This window comes from Copidosoma floridanum, unplaced genomic scaffold (assembly GCF_036245765.1).
Source record: "Copidosoma floridanum isolate Cflo_tuat_1 unplaced genomic scaffold, Cflo_Japanese_pri ptg000019l, whole genome shotgun sequence".
NCBI classification, from domain to species: domain Eukaryota; kingdom Metazoa; phylum Arthropoda; class Insecta; order Hymenoptera; family Encyrtidae; genus Copidosoma; species Copidosoma floridanum.
The window spans coordinates 4,551,789-4,573,815 of record NW_028321896.1 but is presented as its reverse complement, the minus strand read 5'-3'; the positions used below and the strand labels follow the sequence as shown (position 1 = coordinate 4,573,815).

General features: G+C 37.4%; 2 protein-coding genes and 1 long non-coding RNA gene across 4 annotated transcripts; all 3 read right to left on the bottom strand.

The window, feature by feature from the left end:
• Nucleotides 1-294: 294 nt before the first annotated feature.
• On the bottom strand, nucleotides 295-1,143 carry LOC149374498 (uncharacterized). The gene is made up of 3 exons (XR_016293069.1): nucleotides 986-1,143; nucleotides 453-658; nucleotides 295-356 (listed from the first exon to the last, which is right to left on the bottom strand). It is a non-coding gene; the product is annotated as an uncharacterized LOC149374498 (long non-coding RNA).
• Nucleotides 1,144-9,714: 8,571 nt separating this feature from the next.
• LOC111643420 (heat shock protein 67B3-like) lies at nucleotides 9,715-10,766 on the bottom strand. 2 transcript variants are annotated; one of them, XM_089592618.1, is made up of 3 exons: nucleotides 10,386-10,766; nucleotides 10,246-10,305; nucleotides 9,715-10,040 (listed from the first exon to the last, which is right to left on the bottom strand). In XM_089592618.1, the coding sequence occupies exons 1-3, from the start codon at nucleotides 10,596-10,598 to the stop codon at nucleotides 9,852-9,854; spliced, it is 462 nt and encodes a 153-aa protein (XP_089448744.1). In that variant the 5' UTR covers nucleotides 10,599-10,766; the 3' UTR covers nucleotides 9,715-9,851. The 2 variants fall into 2 exon arrangements, with proteins under 2 accessions (XP_089448744.1, XP_089448745.1); XM_089592619.1 differs by having other exon boundaries at nucleotides 9,716-10,040; nucleotides 10,395-10,761.
• Nucleotides 10,767-12,778: 2,012 nt separating this feature from the next.
• Nucleotides 12,779-18,568, bottom strand: LOC149374497 (sedoheptulokinase-like). The gene is made up of 8 exons (XM_089592615.1): nucleotides 18,143-18,568; nucleotides 16,293-16,797; nucleotides 15,697-15,944; nucleotides 15,070-15,338; nucleotides 14,298-14,435; nucleotides 14,070-14,207; nucleotides 13,787-13,982; nucleotides 12,779-13,191 (listed from the first exon to the last, which is right to left on the bottom strand). Exons 2-8 carry the CDS (start codon nucleotides 16,509-16,511, stop codon nucleotides 13,002-13,004), a joined length of 1,398 nt encoding a protein of 465 aa, XP_089448741.1. The 5' UTR covers nucleotides 16,512-16,797; nucleotides 18,143-18,568; the 3' UTR covers nucleotides 12,779-13,001.
• Between the last annotated feature and the right edge of the window lie 3,459 nt (nucleotides 18,569-22,027).

Here is a 22,027-nt window from a genome sequence, read left to right as displayed (position 1 = left end):
AGTGCAGTTATTTCGGTTTTAATGAGATTTTATAAGAGCCCGTAATGCTCCTCTGTTTTAAAAATAAAACAAAAAAGTCATCGTAAAAATTTTTCTTGTCTAAATCCAGTAGGTCCCAAATAAAACTTAGCTCTTTTTGCTCTCGTACAATATGAAAAAATATTTGAACAATTGAAATTCCTTTCTAAGCATTTATCTATTCTGGCCCTTAAAATACGTAGAATGACCCTTATATATAGATATACACACATTTACATATTACTAACCTGATCGAAAGCTTCCTGAATATTTGATGGCAAGTTTTCCTGATCTTTGAGAAGTAGCCCCATCTCGCGATACAAGGGATCATCAGAGGTCTAAAAAAAATTACAGAAGCCTTTTTTTAGAACTTTATAATTTATGTATACACACATTACTTATGCATATATATTGATGGAACTGTTTTTAATTACCAAAATAAACTCCTTGCTGGGATCATGCTTTAAAAGAATTAATTTATAGGAGCCATCCGCCACGAATCCACGTAGATCGTTAAACGGCAATGAGTAAGTAACTGCGAAACTTGTGAAACATCCCGCATATACGGATGTTAGTATGGATGCAGAGATGTACACTGAGAATTGTGCGAGCCTTAAAGATGAAGAAGTTGGATGACTATCTGTAAATTGTGAAAAAAAGCTTGAAAGTCCAGGCTGTCGTGGTACTTAAATTGTGAAAGTTATAAATTTTTTATACAAATGCAGAAAAAATGCAGTATCAGAAATATAAAAGTTTTTGGGTTACTTAGCGATCGAACTACCAAAATTATGATAAACTAATGGCGTTATTACGCACAGTATAGAAAAAAGACAAGGGTAGTTTACCTAAATTGCCTTATTTATAAACACGAGTATTTAAAATAGTAGGTTTCGTCGGATAAGTGCCATCGTCTTCGGGGCTATTTTGCGGCCCAAGCGATCTGCGAAGCAGCGCTTTATAAACTTACCTGAAAATTCCATTCGGCAAAAAATTTTCCACACTCTTAAATAATCGTCTGATATGTGACGTTTCCAATTATGTCCATCCAGAATTACTCTCATAAAGGTAAAAACTAAAGGTGTGATGATAATAAGAAAGATCATATAAACCCAGATATACTTGCTGAAAATCTGCTTATTAAGAAATATTTTTCGTTAGCAATAGTTGAAGAAAATTATCATCATGCAGTTACAAAATTTTTTTACCGCATCAAAATTTAAAGGAACATCTGTAGACTCAGGAAACTTTAAGTATAATGTAGCTTTCACATCCATAATAGGGGTTGTAATTTCAAAAGCACTTTGGTGAATGTTGTGTATCGGTATGTTGAGGATAACATCAATCGTTTTATTCCATAATCTTCCTAGATCACCTGTCCACCGTTGCTCTTCTTTATTCCAAATTCCTAAACTTTCTGAATCATTTTGTTGAATTATAACTATATTCATTGCGGAGGTCAACATATTCAAGATTTCCAAAGGTATACGGTAGTAATTAGTTTTTTTTTTTGGCTGCAAAATTGCATAAAAATAATCTTTGATTTTAGATTTAAAAAAAAAAAAAATTTCTTGTGTATGCTAAAAAAAATATTTTTTACATCGTAAGGAACTCTAATGGAAATTCCAGTTAAATTTCGTCTCCTTTCATATAAAATTGGATGTCCCAGTTGATCTAATCCGTTCTCCTCCCTCCACTCAAATAACTTTTGTTTTCTCAACTTAGATGTGGATGAAATTGCGTACCACTCCATTACCTCTAAGTTATCGTTACATATAACTAGCACTGTACTAGCTATGTTTAAATTTAGGTCATTTTCCTCTAAGTTGTTACAGATATTATACATTTCCGATTTAAACAGTAAAAGCCACACATGTGGGAGCAAATTGTTCTCTCTTGAAAAATATGTGAGCGTTTTATAATCTGAAATGGTGTTTAAAAGAATTACAAAGAGTGATCTTGGATGATTTTTCATTTGTAAATATTTATCATCAATGTCCAATAAGGAAATTCCTATGGAGTATCGCTGGTTACGAGAGAGATCTTTAATCATTTCCATTACGACTTGCTTATCTGTTGTATTAGAAGAAAAATTATTAATTAGAGTAATAAACATTCATAGTTCAATTCCTGGACTTCACTTACTTTCGTTACCATTATAAATGATAATAGCACTGCTGATGTCATAAAACTCTTGAAGATCAGTGATCAATTTAATATTGTGTTTTCTATTGTTCGTCGAATAGTTACTCGAAGCAAATAGAATGATGGAAAACAGTAAAACCAACTGAGATAACTTGATCATTTTTTACTGAAAATAAGTAAATAGAAAATTAATATGACTTGCGTCTTAACATTAAAAATTATTAATAAATCATTTGATACACCTATTTAAACACGGAACGGTTTACTATAAAACTACTGCAATAATGATTAGATGTACGTATACGTTAGTATTTACTGTCGGGTCTAATACTAGAAATATGAAACATGTAAACACATCGTAAAAGATAAATTTGTTATTTTATCGTTATTATTCGTTATTTTATCATACTTCCGTAGTAGTACAGCCAATTCTTATATCATTGCTATCCTATAAAACTTATTTCATGACCGGGATAAGTTTTGAGTCCGTTAGCCTCTGCTGAAAGGTTCAGAGAATCTCACATACTTCACGTACAATAACTGGTCCGTTTATTTATGACCTACATTTCAGGTACTACTATTTCGGTGTTCCGTCAAAACTTCTATGGCTGGGGGGACCAGTGAAAAACCTAGAATCTTTCTAAACGGAAATTGTAGGATAAATCCACGCCACAACAACCAAGGTGTAAAATACTTTTTCCGTTAAAACCAGCTTTGAAAAAGTAGATATGTCAAACAAGTTGAAATAACGTAAAAATTGCCAATAATTCCTGTTGGCGCGAAAAAAATTTTTTTTAAATACCTAAGCCATAAAAATAGATTAATAGTATATTGCGCACAAGTTTGCAAAGGCTTCGATTTACGAACCGAGAGGTTTACGGCACGAGCCGAAGGCGAGGTTCGTAACGAAGCCTTTTTGAACGAGTTTCGAATACTATTTTTCCGTCTGAGAACCCAAAATCAAGCGGCGAAGGTGCTATTTTGAGGTTAGAAGGCGGAAAAATACTTTTGATAGCTCAATCATGCATGTCAGCTACTATGACAATAAATGGGAATAATATCCAGAACCAATTTTTTGCATCTACAGCTATAAATACAGCTACTACAAAAAAAGTTTTGCATAACAAATGTACGCGATAAAAAAACAAAGAGAATGAGCCCTAAATAAACAAAATTGAACCAGTGGTTCGCTTGCAAATTACAAAGGAAACCTTTTTTTGAAAAAATTGTTTATTTAATAACTCGCGTTTTAAGAATGCTAGTGCTCAAATTCGAATATGTTGTCAGTATCATGGTTCTTAAAGTACAGTTTAAATTTTGGGTCGAACTGTTGTAAAATTTTTGCAAACCGTCAACATTTGCAAAAAATAACATTATCTAAGAGTAACATAACATTATCTAAGTTTTTAAAAATCGGTCCTAAGAGAGTTAATAAGAAACTGATTTCTGTATTTCCATTTAATTCAAAGGTATATACTTGTATTAAAGAGGTTTGGGAGAAAAGTTCAAAATGGAGAAACGTGCCAAAAAAAAAAAAAAAACAACAAACCAGGGGGGGATAAATGGGTCATGGGACCCACGGTAAGAACGAAGTTCTTTAAACATGAGATGAGTATAGACACAATTTGTCAGGTAACAAGGGGGTGGCCAGACCCACAGGAAGAACGAAGCTCTGTAATCGTTAGTACTGCATTCATGTTGTTTACTAAAACAAAAACTTGAAAAACGAATAAAACAAAACAAAAAAAAAAAAAATAGTTTACTACTGACGATGGTTTAACTTCATGAGAGCCTCGTGCATAAATACAGTACTCACGAAGTTAAACAATCGTCAGTAGTAAACTATTTTTTTTTTGTTTTGTTTTATTCGTTTTTCAAGTTTTTGTTTTAGTAAACAACATGAATGCAGTACTAACGATTACAGAGCTTCGTTCTTCCTGTGGGTCTGGCGACCCCCTTGTTACCTGACAAATTGTGTCTATACTCATCTCATGTTTAAAAAATTTCGTTCTTACCGTGGGTCCCATGACCCATTTATCCCCCCCTGGTTTGTTGTTTTTTTTTTTTTTTTCATATCTCATTTCTTTTTTTCTTCATATTTAATTTTATTACTTTTTTTTTTTCATTCTTTTCTATTTCCTTTATTTCATTTCTTTTTTTATTTTTCTATTTAATCTTATATTTGTCATTCCCTTTTTTTTTTTTGACATTTCTCGTTTTTTTTCTTTATTTATTGTTTTATTTTTTTTTTTATTTCTTGTTTTTTTTTTCATATTACATTTTATTACATTTTTTTTCATTTATTTGTATTTCCTTTATTTAATTTCTTTCTTATTTTCATATTTAATCTTTTTTTTTCATTCCCTTTTTTTTTTGCATATCTCATTTCTTTTTTTTTTTTTTTTTTTTTTTTTTTTTTTTTTTTTTTTAGAATTGTAGAGGAAAAAAATTTAAATCTAAAAAAAAAAATTATTGTGGAAAAAAAAAATTGAAATTTGTTTCAAAATTCGGTGCTTGGTAGTGGGAGGGGGAACAGTGGGTAAAGGTGTGGAGAAGAGTAACAGGGCACGGTTGGCAGATATAGATATATAGTGGGGAGAGGGGAAGTGTGTAGAGAACAGTAGGTGAGGGGGACGGGGTAAGGGAGGAAACTTGAAAGGCAGAGACTTCGGGTGAAACCACTTTCGTTTCCAAAAAAAAAAAATCTGTCGGTTTTAAAATTCCAGCCCCCCGAGTAACGCGACATAAAGAACTTCGTTGTAAAAAATGTATGTTATACTTGAGCATTCTAGGAGTGCACATGAATTTTTCCAGATTTTACACCAGGAGAAATTTTCGAAAAAAAATTATGAATTATTGATAGATTATTGATAGATAGGTCTCTTATGAGAGAGCAAGGTTTGCCTTTTAGTTGAAATTAAGAAGGCCCAGATGTGCGGGCAGGGGGCTTCCCGGTTCCGCGCCTCTCTGAATGATATTCCCAAAAAGAATACTTGATACCTCATGCGTTTCAGCTGGTGCGAATGAAAATAGAAAAAAAAATTTTTTAAAAGTGTTTTTTTATTTAAAAAGTTTAAAAAAATGGGAATAATATACTGTAAGTTAATAATAAACATAAGTGAAGTAAGCTCAAGTAAAACGAATAATAACTTAAAGTCTCTTTTCGTAAAATCCAAAATCCCGTATAATTAAATATGCCACTTACTAAATAAAAAATAAAATAGTTTTGCTAACTAAAAGAACTGGATAGCCCCTTCTATATAGAATAAAAGATACATGCACTTACTACTTGACGGCTGAATATTTGTGGAGGAAATAATGACGTCTACTATCCCTTTAATCCTTTAATTAGGCTGGGCACTGCTACGATTGAGTACCTTAATGGATACTGGAAATGTAACCGCCTTGGAGTTAACACAGGTTGCTTTGAGCTGGTATCACCGATTCAAACTCTGGGCTTTGCCGTTTAAGTACCTATCTGGCGCGAGAACTTCGTACTGGGCTACTAACTGCAGGTTGATTTGATGTCTAGTTGGCGCACTGCGAGAAACAAAGCGCGCAGTCCGTGACGCGCTACCCTTTTCACCCCTGAAATCGTGCCTCCCTCTACCAAACTTTTCTGGTTATCAAGTGGGAGAAAAGTGACGCCCATCAACACTTATACACAAAAAAGTTGACCCTCCTCAAATTTCCCCTCCTTTTGTTTGTTTTAACAAAGCCAAAAAACAGATCGGTTTCAAGCAAATCTATTTAAGACAGATTGCAAATCAAATAATACGTAACGAAGTTTCAAAGTAATGTACTAGGCTGTTTGCCGATATCTCTTCGCCAATAGTTGTACTTATTATTGCTCTCACGAATTATCATCCGTTGCATTTGCTAACATGAATAAGTAAATATGGGTGGCATTTTTATACATAGTGACGTCGTCAGGAGTAAAATAAAATAAAAATTCAAGCATCAACAGGACAATTTTCAAGTACTTTCAGCGTGACTCTAGCAATTTTCATGCATTTTTCTTTAAAACAGCCAACCAATACAAACGTTATTCATTAATAAAGTAAGGTTCATCGCACTGGTGTACCATGCGCAGTATTAGTTTTTGCATATGCAAGTAAATCCCGAGCCCTTTTCTATACACAATTTTTTAATAGAGCTTGCAGTTAGAATCTTCAATATAGGAGGGGCACGAAAGGTAAAGCGTGAACATATTTAAAATAAAAAAACAAACACTTTAAAATAAATATCACATATCAACATGTAGATTTCTTTTTTTTTTTTTTTTTAAGATTTTTTCAATTTCCTTGCTATAAAGTTTTTGTACAATACGATGCATTTCACTTGATAAAAAAACTATAGAGTTTATTTTTTCCATCATAAACTGCTTATCGATCTTCGACATACAGCAACATCGTTGTTTTTTCACACGAACAATCCATGTACGTCAGAATTTTTCATCACCAACAAAAAAAGGAGAGAATCAGAGTCGTCCACATCATCATCGTCGTCTCCATGTCACGCCTACCAATCACCACGGGAAGCTCCTAACTCCGACCAATTGCAGAGCTAGACGAGGCTAGGCATCTATTTGCAGCAAATACGAGCCACGCACGTTTACACGCACCCTCCAAACGTTGCAGCCAATCCACTTGAACTTACGCACTTTTTTCCCTTCCTCCTGCTCTGACGTATGCGTGACGTAGTGTGCCTTGAACCCCTGACGTACACACGGCAAAATCAGAGTAATCTATCTTGTTGTGTTTTTAAAATCTCCAATTATCTACTTGCAATTACTAAATAAAAAGACAATAATTCAAACTTGTTGTTTTTTTCCCTATATTGCATTGTTACTTTGAATGAGTGAAATACCTGAAAAATGCGACTGGTATATAAATTATAATTACGTTAAAGTAAAAAAGTATTGTTAGAAATATTTTAAGGTACAGAAATTCTCTAAATTATCTACTGTTAGATTTGAATTATTTACCATTCTGAATTTTGTAAAAAAATACGTACACCTCATCTACTCCTAAAATTTCTACTTGTATTGATCTAAAAGATGGAAAGAAATTTGGTGAATAAAGTCTTCTTTCACAGTTTAATGATCATCAAAAGTCATTGAGTAAACTTTCTGCTGAATAAAAATGATAAAAAACGGCAAACTCTATTAAATTTAATTTGTTTATGTGTTCAAAGCCAATTTTTATGATTTTTAACGTGATTGTTCGTGGGAAAGAGATTCGTAAGGAGGTGCGTTGCGAGAATGATCAATAGTTATTGCCTTGAACACTTTTACTTAAAATATCACATTCATAAGGCAAAGTTGCGCGTGTGTTTCCATTCTAGGCTTGTCGTGTCCTTCCGTAGTAATAGCGCGGCGTCTTGATTCGGTAACGCTCGAGTCCCTTGGTAAATACTTTAACGCCCAACTCTCTTGACAGCGCTCAACTGACGAATGCTGAGAGCGCAAATGAATCCCCGAATGCCCGACTGTCGCGATTTGAGGCTCGCTGGGCCTTATATTACCTTGTTCCCCACCTGTCGATGCCTTCTTGCTAAAGTAGCCTCGCTGATACCAGAGAGAGTCAGTATGATATGCCTTGCATATCGTACGTTACTTTTCACTGGAATAAAAAATACATATGAACGGATACAGAATGCAGCCTTTATAATTATTTAATCGATACGCAAATTAAAAAGATGTTCTTTTTAAGTTGTAATTGTCAAAAAATTTATTTTTCAAGGATATATGAATATTAATAGTTTAATTTCAAAATTTTTTCTTTTCTATACATTTTTTTAAGTTCTTGGTCGATTTCAAATCACCTGAGTTATTTTTGATGTACATTATAGAATCAGATATTAAATGACAATTAACCAATTAAATAATTAAAAAAAATTAATAAATTATCAGGTGTAAAGGTAAGTAAATTACGAATTACCATATATTAATGCAGAGCCAACTATTTTCGTACCCTCTTTTTGGAAATCCAACTGTTGATTGAGGACAAATCAATAAGCTATTTTTTTTTTTTTTTTTCTTTCTCCTCTTTGTACTTCGATTTTGTTATAGAAAATATAAGAGATAACGAATCAATTTGCCAAAAGGGTAATAGCAATTGAGTGGTGTATGGCTTTTTAAAAAAATCTGTGTACTAATGTATAAAAATATAATCATCTTATTATTATTTTTTATAAATGTCACGGAAAAATACGCAATCTTATACCTCACTTTATATGCATTTATATATATAAAAAAAAAAAATCAACTTGATTACACTTGTTATTCTATTTATTACACATTAAAAAAGAGTTAACAGAATCCGTTTTAAATCCTAAAGGCAAAAGCACTGCAAGAGTGACTTACGTTTTTCTCCAAGTGAAAAGGTATACCATTGATAAATCGTTTATTTCTAATGAAAAAAGTTTATTGAATCTAACTCAAGGATAATATAACTATTTTCCATAGTTGATGTTTGTATAAGGGGAACACGTTTTCTTTTGACTCGAATATTTATCATCCAATTAGGTTATATTTTTACGACAACTTAAAAAGATTTTATATTAACTTAAAAAAAAATAGTCCTAAAAATACTTATTGCAGTGTTGCATGTAAAAATAAACCATTTCTACTGCTTTTTTTTTTATCAAATACGCTTTTAATATTGAAATTAAATGACGAAGTTAGAGGTCTCGTTGAAATGCAAATGTGCAGTTAAATTATACAGTTAATTAAAATGCAAATATCTTGTAGGTACAGGGCATTAGTGTCCTAATGCTGTAGACGAGAAAAGGTTTTTAATAATAATTAAATAATTTATTACTTGCAGCGAGTTTTTTAATAGATATTGTCGAATGATGATTTAAAAATGGATAGTAAAAAAAAAATTATGTTTATAAATAACTAAAAATAAGAAAAATAGCTCGAAAAGACTGAACTGATTCGAAAAATGCAGGTACTTGTGAAAAATTGATTTGTTCAAAATTTTATTTCGACTTCATGGTTATACATTATGTCAGAAAAAATACATTTTTGTTTATGTTAATATAGAGAACGAAGAGACAAAAAATAAAAAAAGTTATATTTTTACCCATCTACCCTGCTCTGCGATCAATGGACACAGATAAGAGTACCTGCATATTGATGGAACCTATTTGTTTTTCACCCCTTGTTGCAGCCCCTATAGATTCAATCTAAGGGAGTAAAGTGGTTGTCTTCCACTGGGTATAAATACCACCTACGAGGTACATGATTGTCGAATTTGTCCACCCCTTAATTCGTGGCTCTGCTTATAATATTTAGATGTTGTCCTCAACGACATACACAAGCGCTTTCCTATTATTAAGTATTTAGGGCCTTTGATCGAACGCACGCACGTTTAACGTATTTTGGGGAAAGTAGGATGAGACAGCTATTTCTGGGTGCGTATCGACTTTTTTACCATACCTTTGCTGGAACAACTACTGTTATTCCTATTTTTTTTTCGAGTTTTTTTACAGCAAAATAAGTTTTTCTAAAAACACATTAAGACACTTACTAAATAGCCATTAGACATTTAAAACCATTTTAATGATTTCCTTACACGTTGACAAAATGTATTAATTTTTTCATGCTGTTTATCGATTCTTTTCGTTTTTTTGGTCCTTTTTTTATTTAGTTAATAAAATTCGAGATGTTGGCTTCATGCTATTTATTCGTTTGCTGTTATCTCAGGAACTTTAATCTCCAAAATACCATCAGAGTGCAATGTAATCATGGCTTTTTCTATGTCATACTCTTCCAAAACGTCGAATATTTTGAATAAATCAGAATGACTATTGTCATCCTTGTCCTGCATTCCCGTGTGTTTCGCCTCGACTATAATTGATCTACTAATGACCTGTAGATAAAACGGGTAAAACTAATTAACGTACCGTTTTCTTACAAAGGAAACCTTTTAAAAATTATGACGTGGTATTTAAAAATGGTCGGTGACATCATATATGAATACAAATGGACAATAAAACGTACAAGTTATTTTTCTTAAGATTCGGAACAATAAAAACTCAAAATTTATTGTTAGCGTAAAGAAACCAAATACTTACGCTAACATTTATTTCATGAAGGGCAAATGTACTGCAATCAATGCCCCTTACGAATGTACCCTGAAAATAATATCCCTATAAATTCCAACACGTTCCACACAAGATAAATTATGTTACAACTCTATTCTCGATAGCCTCACCATATTCACTTTTTTGGCTGATGAAGCAGGTTTATTGTCTTGCCTTATGGTCAAGGATCTCGACTCTTGAGAGATTTTGCAAGGAATACCGGAATGAGATTTATCCAAGGCCATCTTTTCTTCTAGTTTATCTAGGGCCTGTATATGGGCCATGAGTTCTTCTGTCGCCTTGTTATAGCCTGGAAGTAATGTTTCATACCCATCGTCTCCCATTTTTAATGAAAATTTTTTTAATGACTATCCAATAATTCGAGCTAAGATTTAAGTGATCAACGTTTTACTTGTGTGCCACTTCGATAAAATCGTAGAATAACTGACGACTGTATAAGAAATTTTAGTATACTTAGAGTTTAGTGTTGTTCAATTCGATGCAGTGCGCAACTCCGAGAGGAAGGGGATATTTATTGCTATTTAATTTACAGTAAAGGAGGTTCGGCAGTGTTAGCGGGGGGAAATCTCAGAGAGGCAAGGGGAGGGAGAGCGTCTGGCAACGTTGTGAATTTTTTCGGCTGCTGGCACGTCGTCTACTGTTGTCGTCGTCTACTGATGACAGTGTACTTATGTATTCGGTTGAATTTTTTATAATTAAATTTTCAATTACAAAAGGAGTTTTTACTATTCATTACATTTCAAAGCGCACGCCAAAAGCAGCGTTGCCAAGTCGTCTGCTGCGAGCACATTTTTTGCTGTTTTTTAATAGAAATTTGTGGTAGGGCTCTCTCAAACTTTGACAAAATATTATTTTGACAATATTCTTTCATTTGAAAAAAAAAAAGCAAGTTCATTTAGCCGTTTTTTTTTATGTGAAATTTAAGTGATTTCTCCATAAGCCTACATGTTAAAATATTGTTTTTTCAGGTCAATATATCTTGAAAACGGTGTGGTTAAACCCTTCAAAAATTTAGCTGTAATTTGATACTATTATCCCAAACAACATAACAAAATTTCAAAAAAAAGTTTTACCCTGAGGGTGACATCCTTTTTCCGCAATTTACATGTTAAAATTGTATCTAAATATATAATATTTATAGATTTAATTTTAATATGTTAATCATGGAAAAAAGGTGTCACCTCCACTGAAACGCATGTAAAAAAATTTTTCCTGTTGGAACATGTTATTACGAGTAAAACGACCCCTATCTCGAAGGTTTGCCTCAAAATCGTCCACAGAACATTTGTCTTCTAACCGGAGACTTGATCGTTTCAAAAATTCAGGAGAGTTGGACGAGTTAGATGAGACAAGCCATCGAACGGCACGCAAAAAAATTAGAGTAATTTACTCTGATCCTTTTTTTAAATCTCTCGTTATTAATTTTCAAGTACTAAACAAAAATATATTAATTTCAGTGAAATGGTTTTATTCTATATTAAGGCACTGTTACGTCAAATGGGTGAATTAGCTAAATAATGATACCAGTCAATAATCATAGTCAAGCGAATTTGAAAGATTGAGTTAAAAAATCTAAATTCCAAATTCTAACAATTAATTATTTGAAATTTGAATCAATTTTTAATTCTGAATTTGAAAAAGACGTTTACCTCGCTGACTGTGGTGAAATTTTAAGTGTTATTGATTAATAAGACGAAAAACAGTTGGATGGTTGAGTAAATCCTTTTTCAAAATGTTTCTGTCAATTAGTAGAACAAACAAATTTTGACAAAGTAACAAAATTCTTTACATGATTTGTTGAATGTTACCAACAGCAGTTTACGTGCTTTTCTACTATGATAGAAAACCTACAGCTTATTTTCTACATGTCCATCGGACGAGAAAAAATCCATTGCTTTATTTTCGATTTACAGGATTTAACGTTTGTTTACGTATAATATATCATTATCATGACATTAAAGTTATTCAAAAATCTTTACATGTAATTGAGATGAGTCGAAAAAAGCATGTGTTCCAGAAATGCTTCTATTACGAACAAGTAAACCAACAGATTAAAATATATTTTCATACTCAGCATTGTATAAAGTAATAAAATTTTATGTATTATATTGTAATAGCAATATTTTATTCAACAAAAGATTTCCTGCAAGTAAAAAGTAATTACGAATACAGCTACTACTTACGTACTGTTTACTTGAATATGCAAATTTTAGTGCAACTCAGGGTGCCTGTACATGGAAGACTTGCACTTGCAGGTTCAAGTCAGATCGCCATAAGCCCGTGCGAGTGCGAGAGAGATGCAAGAATATATGTTATCTCTCTCGCACTCGCACGGGCTTACGGCGATCTGACTTGAACCTTCAAGTCCAAGTCTCCCATGTACAGGCACCCTTACAGTATATATAATACCGATTTGTTCTTATTAGAGGTTTCATAAAATACTTTATAAGCTTAATAAATACGTTTTAGACAAAACCAAAAATCAATAAAATATCGTTCATTTAATTACATACCAGTATAAATCTATCATACACTTTTGTGGGCATCTCCAAAGAACCAATAGATACTTTTATCACGGAATACGCGCAAGTTGTACATCCAAAAGTATTCAACTGTTACATCCGACTAGAGAGTGTGGGTGTATTATGGAATCAAATCATGTTCTCATGCCCGTTGGAAAAACCTCAGCCTCCGAACGCCTCATCCCTCTTGAATCGTCTTCACCGTCACTCATCTTGGCTTCTAATTATGGCCAGAGCGGCGCCAAGTGCCGCGTCCCCAGTATGGCCGAGCTCGAGCGGGAGACTGAACCAGTGCGAGACCTCCTTCTGCAGCACCGGATTACGCACGAGCCCCGATCCATTGCCTACGATCCGCGTTATCCCAGCCGTCTCGAGCTCTTCTTTTGACATGATACTGCGACAAATAAAAAAAATATGGAGTGAATGCAAATGCTTTCTCAATTGTCTCTACAGATGAAGCATCTGTTCTAGTAGATGTGCTTTGTTTGGATGAAAAACGGTGTCCCAACGCAATTCGTGCCGATTTTTTTAGACGCGTTTGGTTTGATCATCTATATCTTTAAGTGGGTTTGAAATTTACAGAGCATCTGCATGATGATCTTATCATGGTCATCTCGTGCATAAAATGATACAAAAACTTGGTCGAACTATCGACAAGCATGGGAGTATTTAGATTATATTGTTTTCATTGACCTCGAAACACTAGTCGAAACATCGATTGTTTAGGTGTGTGATCAATATCTGCGGCTTGAAAGTTATCTCGATAATTGTATTGCCTGTAGCTTGAGAGAGATTCGGCTGTAAACATTTGAAAGTTTCTAAATGCTGTTCCGTATACGAATGGAAAAAAAAAAAAAAAAAAAAAAAAACCAACTTTTGAAAAGAAAAGAAACACTAAACCACACCTTTAAAAGCTTACCCCATTGAAATAATGTCACTTTTTACAAAGTTATAGACTGATGTTACTATTGTGCGCATCGAAAGCTTACTCGTGAATATTCTTGACGATGCCGGAGCACAGAGCTCGAAACAAATTTCCCAAATGCAAAGTGTCGAGTGTGATCCCAGTGACACTGCACGTCTGATCCGGAGCGTAGCGTTCGCCCAGTAGAGTGGGAACGATGGTCATCTCGCTAACGGAGGACTCGTCGTTGCCCAGCGCGATCAGCTTGTCCCAAACCTTGGCTGAAAAAATTGAGAAGCGTCCATCGGTATAAATAATATATGCCGATCTCTTGTATCTTTTTGAGAAATACTGATAGATCGACTCACACTGTGGCACCGAGAAGCCGAGCTCGAGGGTCCACTGTTGGAGAGACTTGACAAAGGTGGCCAAGGTGTTGCCCCCGTTGAGGGACGCGGCCACTGCCAAATACTTGTCGCCAAAGTACGGAAAGTACTCAATTTTCTCTGCGCGGGTCGAGCAAAAATATATACACCAATTAAAGGCAATGAAGCGTTTGTCGTGGCTTGGTTGTTGTTAATATAATTTTATCTCACGTGGCTCCTCGGTGACGTCTGGCTTGAACGACGAGTGGACGTAGGCAAGCTGGGCCGACGTGGAGATGTTGAGGACCGCGTCCGTGGGCTCCTTCAACAACGCGTACACCGAGCTCTGCAAATCTCCCAACGCCACCCCTGAAATCCGTACGGTACAAGCATATTACATCCACTTACATCAAGGCATCCTTTTCCGTTGTACTCGACCAGCTTCGCCCACTATGTACACCGTAACTCTTACAAATAACTGTAAGTGCCATCTATTTATAAAATTCATCGCAGCCATATTAATGACGATTAGCAACTTTATCGTATTGAACAATTTTCAACAGTTTTAAACTAATGAGCTAAATTAGCTGTTTGAGTACGAACAGGTCCACTAAATTTTAGTATATGGCTTGAAAATGTTCATTCCTACAACGGAGGTTTGATTTGTTTGTAAATAGGCAAAAAAAAACTATGCGTATACATGTTGGTGAAAACAGCAACTCCTTTGTTAACTGAAAAAAATTGTATCAGCGAAGAAGAAGTCTTACACCAGTGCTTTTCCTGCAGCGGTGTATAATAGACCAAGTACTGGCAGTATACTTGATGGTAATAAATTAGCCAGGCCGGCATTCGCTGCAAATTCCCTGAACGCACCAATGCGTTCTGTGTATCCCCTTTTAAATCTTGGATGTCTCTGATTTCCCGATTAACTTTTGAACTTCCAACCCCGGCAATAAAAACAAAAAAAAAAAAAAAACAAAAAAAAAAAAAAGGAAAGACTTACCGATCTTCGCGCCAGCGGGTATGCCGAACCAGCTGTGCGCTAAAGTACCGGCGGACTGTCCGGGCTGGAGTATGTCGGCGGGCAGGAGATCGACCGGGAAACCACCGGCCTGAAGCGCCTCGACGTCGAACCGACGCTCCTCGGTGAGAAAGTAGCCCCAACTGGCCGCGTTTTGCGTGCTCGTCTTGACCTGCTCGTTGCCGCACAACAGGCTCACCACGAGATCCTGCACCGTGCCGCATCTGTCGTACTTATTCAGCTTCTCGGGCCTACGTGCGTTGTGACATTCGATGATTTGAGAAGAAGATTTTTTTTTTTTTATAGAAAATGTGACGTGTATGTGCGCGGGATGACCGAATAACACCATATAACCCGTATTTTTAGCTCGAGCCTCAGTCGAATTCGAGTGTCTCGATGTGATCTATACTACACTCGGGCGAATAATCGCAAACGTTTTAACGAAAAAAGAAAAAAAAATCAAGCATACCGATCGTGCCTTGTTTGTCCTTAACTTCTTCTACAATTTACAGGTATATATATGTGTGAACCAATTGAAAAGGAGTTAGCTGCCACAACACACACACACACACGTGATGAGTACGGTGAACAATTGTGTGTATTACGTACTTATTCCGGGCAAACCAGAATAGGGTGGCACACCCGTAGCCCGTGTGTACGGGCAGGTGGCTCGTGCTCGGTGGTAAAGAGCTCAGGAACTCGAGGTCGCAGCGCCCGTCCTGCCACGTGTACAAGTGGGACACCCTGTCCTTGTTGATGTCGAGCTTGAACGAGCCGTTGTCCCTCAAGGGACACTCCCTCGGCCACTTCCACAGCGTCACGCCGTGCATTTGTCCGCATACCCCGATCCCATCAACCTACATTTTATATCATTATCTCTACTATTTTTATCATCCAGGTTGCATTTGAACGTGGAAAATCAAATGTGGAACACGGGTTTTTTTCGCCCTCTCAAATCTCATTTAAATATTCAGGGTTCAACGAAATATCGGTATTCTATATACGTACGCGGGTTGAGCTCTTTAATTATAAACCCACCGGTCCACGTATACATAATGTACTATTTGTGCATCGATTAAAATAAAATATATTGAAGCTTTTGAGGAAACTGAGACGTAAATTGTTGTTCAAAGACAACACATACACGTTGCACGCGAAAAACGATGAAAAATATAAGAAACACACAAGAAAAAAAGGGATCAGACCTGTCTCAGCAGATCCTTCGGCAGCCTCGAGACGCAGCTGTGGACGGCCGAGAGTATCTTGGGCACGTCCTGTTTGTTTCCCTCGATGCCCAGGTCGCTGGGCACGTTGGCCTGGGTGTCCTTCGACTGGTTGGCCAATATCTGCTGGCCGGCCTTTTGGACGACCACCACCTTCACGGACGTCGTGCCCACGTCTATCCCCAGCACCAGCGGTGCCATGGTCTACTCCTCCGTTGTTTCGCACCGCCGATCCAGGGAAACCTTGGACGATCAGTCGACCGGTAGATCGGTAAGCATCGGACACAATCGCGCGCTCTTGGTTCCACAACAGCGGGCGTCGAGAGGAAAAAAAAAAATACACGGTCTATCGACTCCGACGAGACTAGCTTGCGACCAGATAAACGCGCGTTATCTGACCCCGTGGTGGTTTATCGTAGATTAGAGCAGAGAACTCGGGTGTTACGCTGTACTCCCGCTCCTCTCCGTTTGCCGTGGAATTCGAGTGCTGAAAAACAATATGTATGGGTTCAAAACGGCCATGTATACGAACACTGGGCTCTGTTGAAAAGATAATATACGTACAGGTATTTTTGCCAAATAAACGAGAGCTCTGGGGTATCCAACGCAATATTGGGAAATATGTCGGAGCACGCGTGCGCGGATGTGTGTAGTAGGTATACACACAACCGCGGGATATTGTTATTATTACACGTCTCGGCGCTACTTATCTCGATCGTTTCACGAGAGGCTGATGAGCAGGAAATCGCGTGTGGGATCGTTTTTTTCTTTTTCTCACCCATCCCCCTACTTATATGTCTGTATACTTGTGCTCTGTACGTTATTCTCGCTGTGGAAAATTATATATATATTTGCGACAAAAAGTCTTTGAAACCTTAGTAATTTTCGATCGCCAGCGTATGTATAGTGTAAAAAGAAAAGAAAAAAAAAAAAAAAAAAAGTGGAAAACGCGCGTTTGTACTTAAACAAAAAATTTAATTACACCCGGAGCGTAAGGTATCATCGCACTCATCGGTGGGAGAGCGGAGGAATTCGCGATCGCTCGTCCGGATTGTATATATACGCGTGTCGGCTCTCTGCCTCCGTTTGCCCAAAGCGTAATCAAATTTGTAATTTTTTTTTTCTTTCCCCCTCGTTTATTCCCACCGGTGTGTTATATAAACACGCATCGTGGAAGGAACGTGTGTTCGCGTGCCTGCACATTTTACGGAAAGTTGTATTAGTAATAGTTGAATAAACCATATGTTGGAAATAAAAAAGTTTTTTGAAAAAACTTGGGAGAAACGATTGGCATGCTTGAAGCGGCCACACAGCTATTGTATAATATAGGCAAGAGACAATGCCATTGTCAAGTAAATGCCTGCTGATGTGCGATTAATTAATCGCAATTGCGTCAAGTTTCGCTACTCTTGGGCAATTTGTCGAAACAGCCGAGGAGCTTAATATTACAGCTTTTGTATACGTACCGAAAAACAGTTTATTGGACACAATTATATTGAAAATTTTGAAAAAAGAAAAAACCTGTTCATTTTGGCGTGAGTCAAACGGCACATTAAAAATAGTCGAAAATTACAAATTTTTCCAATGGCCGTAAACAACGTTTTATTCCCAGGCAGACGTGCAACTCCGTAACCGAGATAATCCAAGCAACGTGAACTTTTTTTTTTTTTTTCTTCTCAGACGAACAACGCAAAGCGGCGATAAAATCAATTAGTGTCCAAGCAGCCTCTTGCGAAATCCAAATGCCAGAACGCCACGTGCCTTTGATGCCAAGAAACCGCGAGTGCTCGGATATAAACAGAAGCAAAAGATCGTTTAACGAAGAAACTCACCGCTCGCTCACCAAACGACGACCTGGTAGCACTAGGTGGTTGTGCACTTGGAACAACACTATTACACCACGTACAGGTGGGCGCTATAGTAGGCTGCCGCACCACCACTGAGGAAAAAGCTCCTCCGATGCCAAGCGAAAGCTCCACTCGGTCGACGCCGCACACCCGCGTGAACGCACGTATTTGCCCGCGCTGACTCAAAAACACGTGCACCTTGCAAATTCTTGCGCTTACAAAAAATATACTCTCGTTACGAGCTTTTGCTATACCCGAAAGGTGAAAAAGAATAAGAATATATGAAGCTCGCGTATATGTTGGCTATTGTAATGGTATACGCGGCAACAATAGCCGGAAAAACAGCCGCAGGAAAACGCAGTCGGTTCGATGCTGTCGGCGCAGAGGCCCGCGCTCGTCTATGACATAACACACGCGGCAGCAGCTGCTCGCGGCTGTGCCCTACTCCGTATATTGTGTACTATTGTACGTACATGTAGTACAGCCGAGCAAGTGCTCTATACGTATATACCGTCTCGAGAGCTTGCGACCCTCTTGGCCCCACCCCCCTGCGACTCCTGAAAGAGGGGAGGGCAAGTGTATTGGAAAGAGCGAGAGGGAAGTCGAGGTTGCCCGTCGATCGCCCCCAGCAGAGCACACGTAGGGGAAGTTCCCTTTTTTTCTGGGAGCTTTCGGCCAATGGCGCTGAGCTTTTTCGGAACCGCTCGAATATTCATAATCGTACAGTACCGATACACGGGTGTGCCTGCGTGTTGTACGTATGTGTATTTGTTTTGTTGTCGAGGGCAATAATGAATCGACGGCTTGTATATTTTGTTTGTGGTAATATCAATGCGAAATAGGGAAATGTTTTTTTTTTTTTTAGAAAAACAAGATGCAGAGAAATTGGGGAGGGAGACTTGTAACTATAGGGTTTTTGGTCGATCGAACTTTCTCCGCACGCCTTTCACGTGTCAGGTAAAAATCTCGATCGATCGAGCTAAGAAAAGGCAGGTTAAAAAAAAAAAAAAACTCGTCTCCGGACACTACACGTTATTTACGGCACGTGGAAAGTTGTAGCCGTGCAATCGCGGGATATTGGAAACTCATACATACTTACGATGTGAAAATTGTGTGTATACCTAAAAGCAACACGAGAGCATTGACTATTCATTGTACTTGTTAAACAAGGTCTCATTAGTCGACGATTTTTTTATTTTGCTATGATGAAGGACGAGCTTTGCAGTGGCGAGTGTACGAATAAACATATCCATCCGAATAATGTTTATGTTAGAGTAGGGATCACATTTTCTCAGTTCCATATAAATGTGATTATTGACCCCGGATAGTGACCAACTGACCGGGAAAAACTGTGTTTTCTATTGGAAGAGTGCTATATAGTATTCAAAATTGGCACCATTGACTAGTCGTCAAGCTGATCAGAGGTAAGTTAGTTTATGGGCCATTTTCAGTCTCCTACGTGACAATTTAAAATTCCAAATGTTTTTTTTTTTTTTTTTTTTTTTTTTTTCTAGTACTCTTTTATTCGTAATGAAGATAAAACATATAAATGTTTTCCTGAATGAAATTAAAGCTTTCAACCGGCAACTTCACAAAACTTGAAAAACATCTTTTGGTACGGGGGAAGAAGATATATATGTGACGTTTTATTATTAGTCCAGCCTTTCGAGACATGAGTATAAGGCAGTAGTACGCAGAAGTAATTATAACCATCCCCGACAGCGAGACCATTTTCAAGTCGGGATTTAAGCAATTAGATCTCAAAAGTCTCCATCGCTTGGAGGCTCCACGTAGTTATACTTAATGCTCGGCTCGCTTTGATGATTCCGCCTACTATGCATTATTAAATACGTACTCGCGCTGTCCACGAAAGAGACGCAGAAGTTAAGACTCTTTACTTATTAATTAGCCTGAATTGGGAGGGGAATACAAATGGTTGATTAAAAGGGGAGCCACAAAGAAGATCGATAACCGTCTCCGCGGTGTTTTCCATCCAAATGTCCCTTGCCAGGTGCCTTCGATCTCTCGTACCAATTGAAAAACTTTTTTACTTTTCTTTCTGGCGGCCAAAAATTACACGGTACGTCCATTCGCTACCGGTCGATTTGATCGTTATTGTCTCCTTTCGTTTTTTTTTTCGGGCGTGTTTTGGGTGAATAAGCCATCGTTTTTCCTCGTTGCGGAGTTTGTGCACGTGCATCGTTTGAACACGACCGGGAATTCGATAAAAGTTTTTTCCCTTTTCGAATCCAAGCATATGCCCACGTAAGTTCGTAGCCTTGGGAAAGTCGTCGACAGGCTGTTTTTTCGAAAGGAGAAAGTTGAAAAATAAGTTTTCTCCCCTGGTCAAAATCGGTAATTATGGCATCGTCATCCACCGCGTCTCTCGGGAAAAAAAAGAAAATGTCGCAAGATCGTGCACAACGAGACGAAGGTACAATTGATTTTCGTTACCGCTCGTTTGTTCGCGCGACTGATGCTTTGTTGTATTGTTAAAAAGTCGGGATGAAAATTACTTTGTAACGACGCAGGTGGACTTTATTTTTGTTCCCTTCTGTACCATCAATTTGATCACCTTTCACTACTGTTATTGTATTTTTGAGTTTGGCACCGCTATAAAAATTTATCTATTCCTTATATTCACTGGACAAAGTTTATTTAAAAATATAATTGCCAAACTTGCTTTTTATACCCACTTCTGACACGATCAGGGTAAAAAAAAAGTGAAAAAGAAGTAAACCTACCTCGACGACGACATATCGTACGCTCATCGTCACAAAGATATATTGTTACAGTTCACCTTGAGTATACGCTTTCCGGGGGTCACAGGAATCAGTGCTTCCTACGCAGTTGGAATTTCGCGTGACGATAAAACCGGTAAATGATTCAACGGAGATACAGACATGTCCTGTATACGGGGGAATTCCCGCGCCTCGCGAAATTCCTCGGCTCTCCTGTTCCACCTCCCCCGCGCGCGGCATACCACAGCAGTGGTTGGCCCCATTCACTTTTCCCCGTGTACAGTAGGTATATACCGCGAGAGACCCTCGCAATCGTGACAATAAACCTCGAATGAATGCAAAACAACGATCCGCGTGAGAACAATAAAAAAAAAAAAAAAAAAAAGAAAAAAAAAAGAAAGAAACGGTGGCGCGTCCAGCCCCGCGTGGGCTCATTACCCACCACCTCGTAAAAAGGTTTCGCAAAAATCGGCGAAGCTGCAGAACAGCTTTATAGGGAAGGATCAAGCGGGTATGGAGAAACAAAAAACCAAATAATGTAAAAAGGGAAAAACAATGGTAAGGAGGTACAGAGTGCAGGATGGATCGGTTGTAAGCCGTTCCCCGTGTGCATGGTTGTTCTGCATTTCGCGCTTGCACGCGTGTGCAGAGTATTGTACATATATATATATACACACACACACACAATACGGGGGAGTCGGATATACACACCCGTCGGTCGATGACTTTTTGGTGAAGGTCGCGCCAACGGGTTTTCTTCAGAAGCCGCTCTTGGAACGCACGAGTGTAGGTATGTGTATGTACATGCTGGGCGCATATACGTAAAAAAGGTCTTTCCATGCCCGTGCCCGAGATGCAGATAATCCATGCATACTGTATACCTGTAAACTTGTGCATGTAGTGAGCAACGAAGGATACATGTATACCGTACCTATACATACACATGAACGATCGAAAAGGATGTGAGGTTGACCGGCGCCTTATTCCTGCCTTGCGATATACCTTTGGGTGCGCGTTGTGTCGACGGCAACTATGGATACTATAAATAAAAGATCGGCCTGTGCTCTTTCGCTTTATTTTACACTGTTGTTTGCGTCTCGTGATTGATCGTGACTCGTTGGACAGGCTT

Coding starts and splice junctions, on each gene's coding strand:
- LOC111643420 (XM_089592618.1), bottom strand. CDS start 10,598: ATGGGAGACGATGGGTATGAAACATTACTTCCAGGCTATAACAAGGCG. Junction 10,306..10,385: donor CAGCCAAAAAAGTGAATATG/GTGAGGCTATCG, acceptor TATTATTTTCAG/GGTACATTCGTAAGGGGCAT. Junction 10,041..10,245: donor TTCATGAAATAAATGTTAGC/GTAAGTATTTGG, acceptor TTTTATCTACAG/GTCATTAGTAGATCAATTAT.
- LOC149374497 (XM_089592615.1), bottom strand. CDS start 16,511: ATGGCACCGCTGGTGCTGGGGATAGACGTGGGCACGACGTCCGTGAAG. Junction 14,208..14,297: donor AGACGTCACCGAGGAGCCAC/GTGAGATAAAAT, acceptor CGACCCGCGCAG/AGAAAATTGAGTACTTTCCG. Junction 13,192..13,786: donor ATCGTCAAGAATATTCACGA/GTAAGCTTTCGA, acceptor TATTTGTCGCAG/TATCATGTCAAAAGAAGAGC.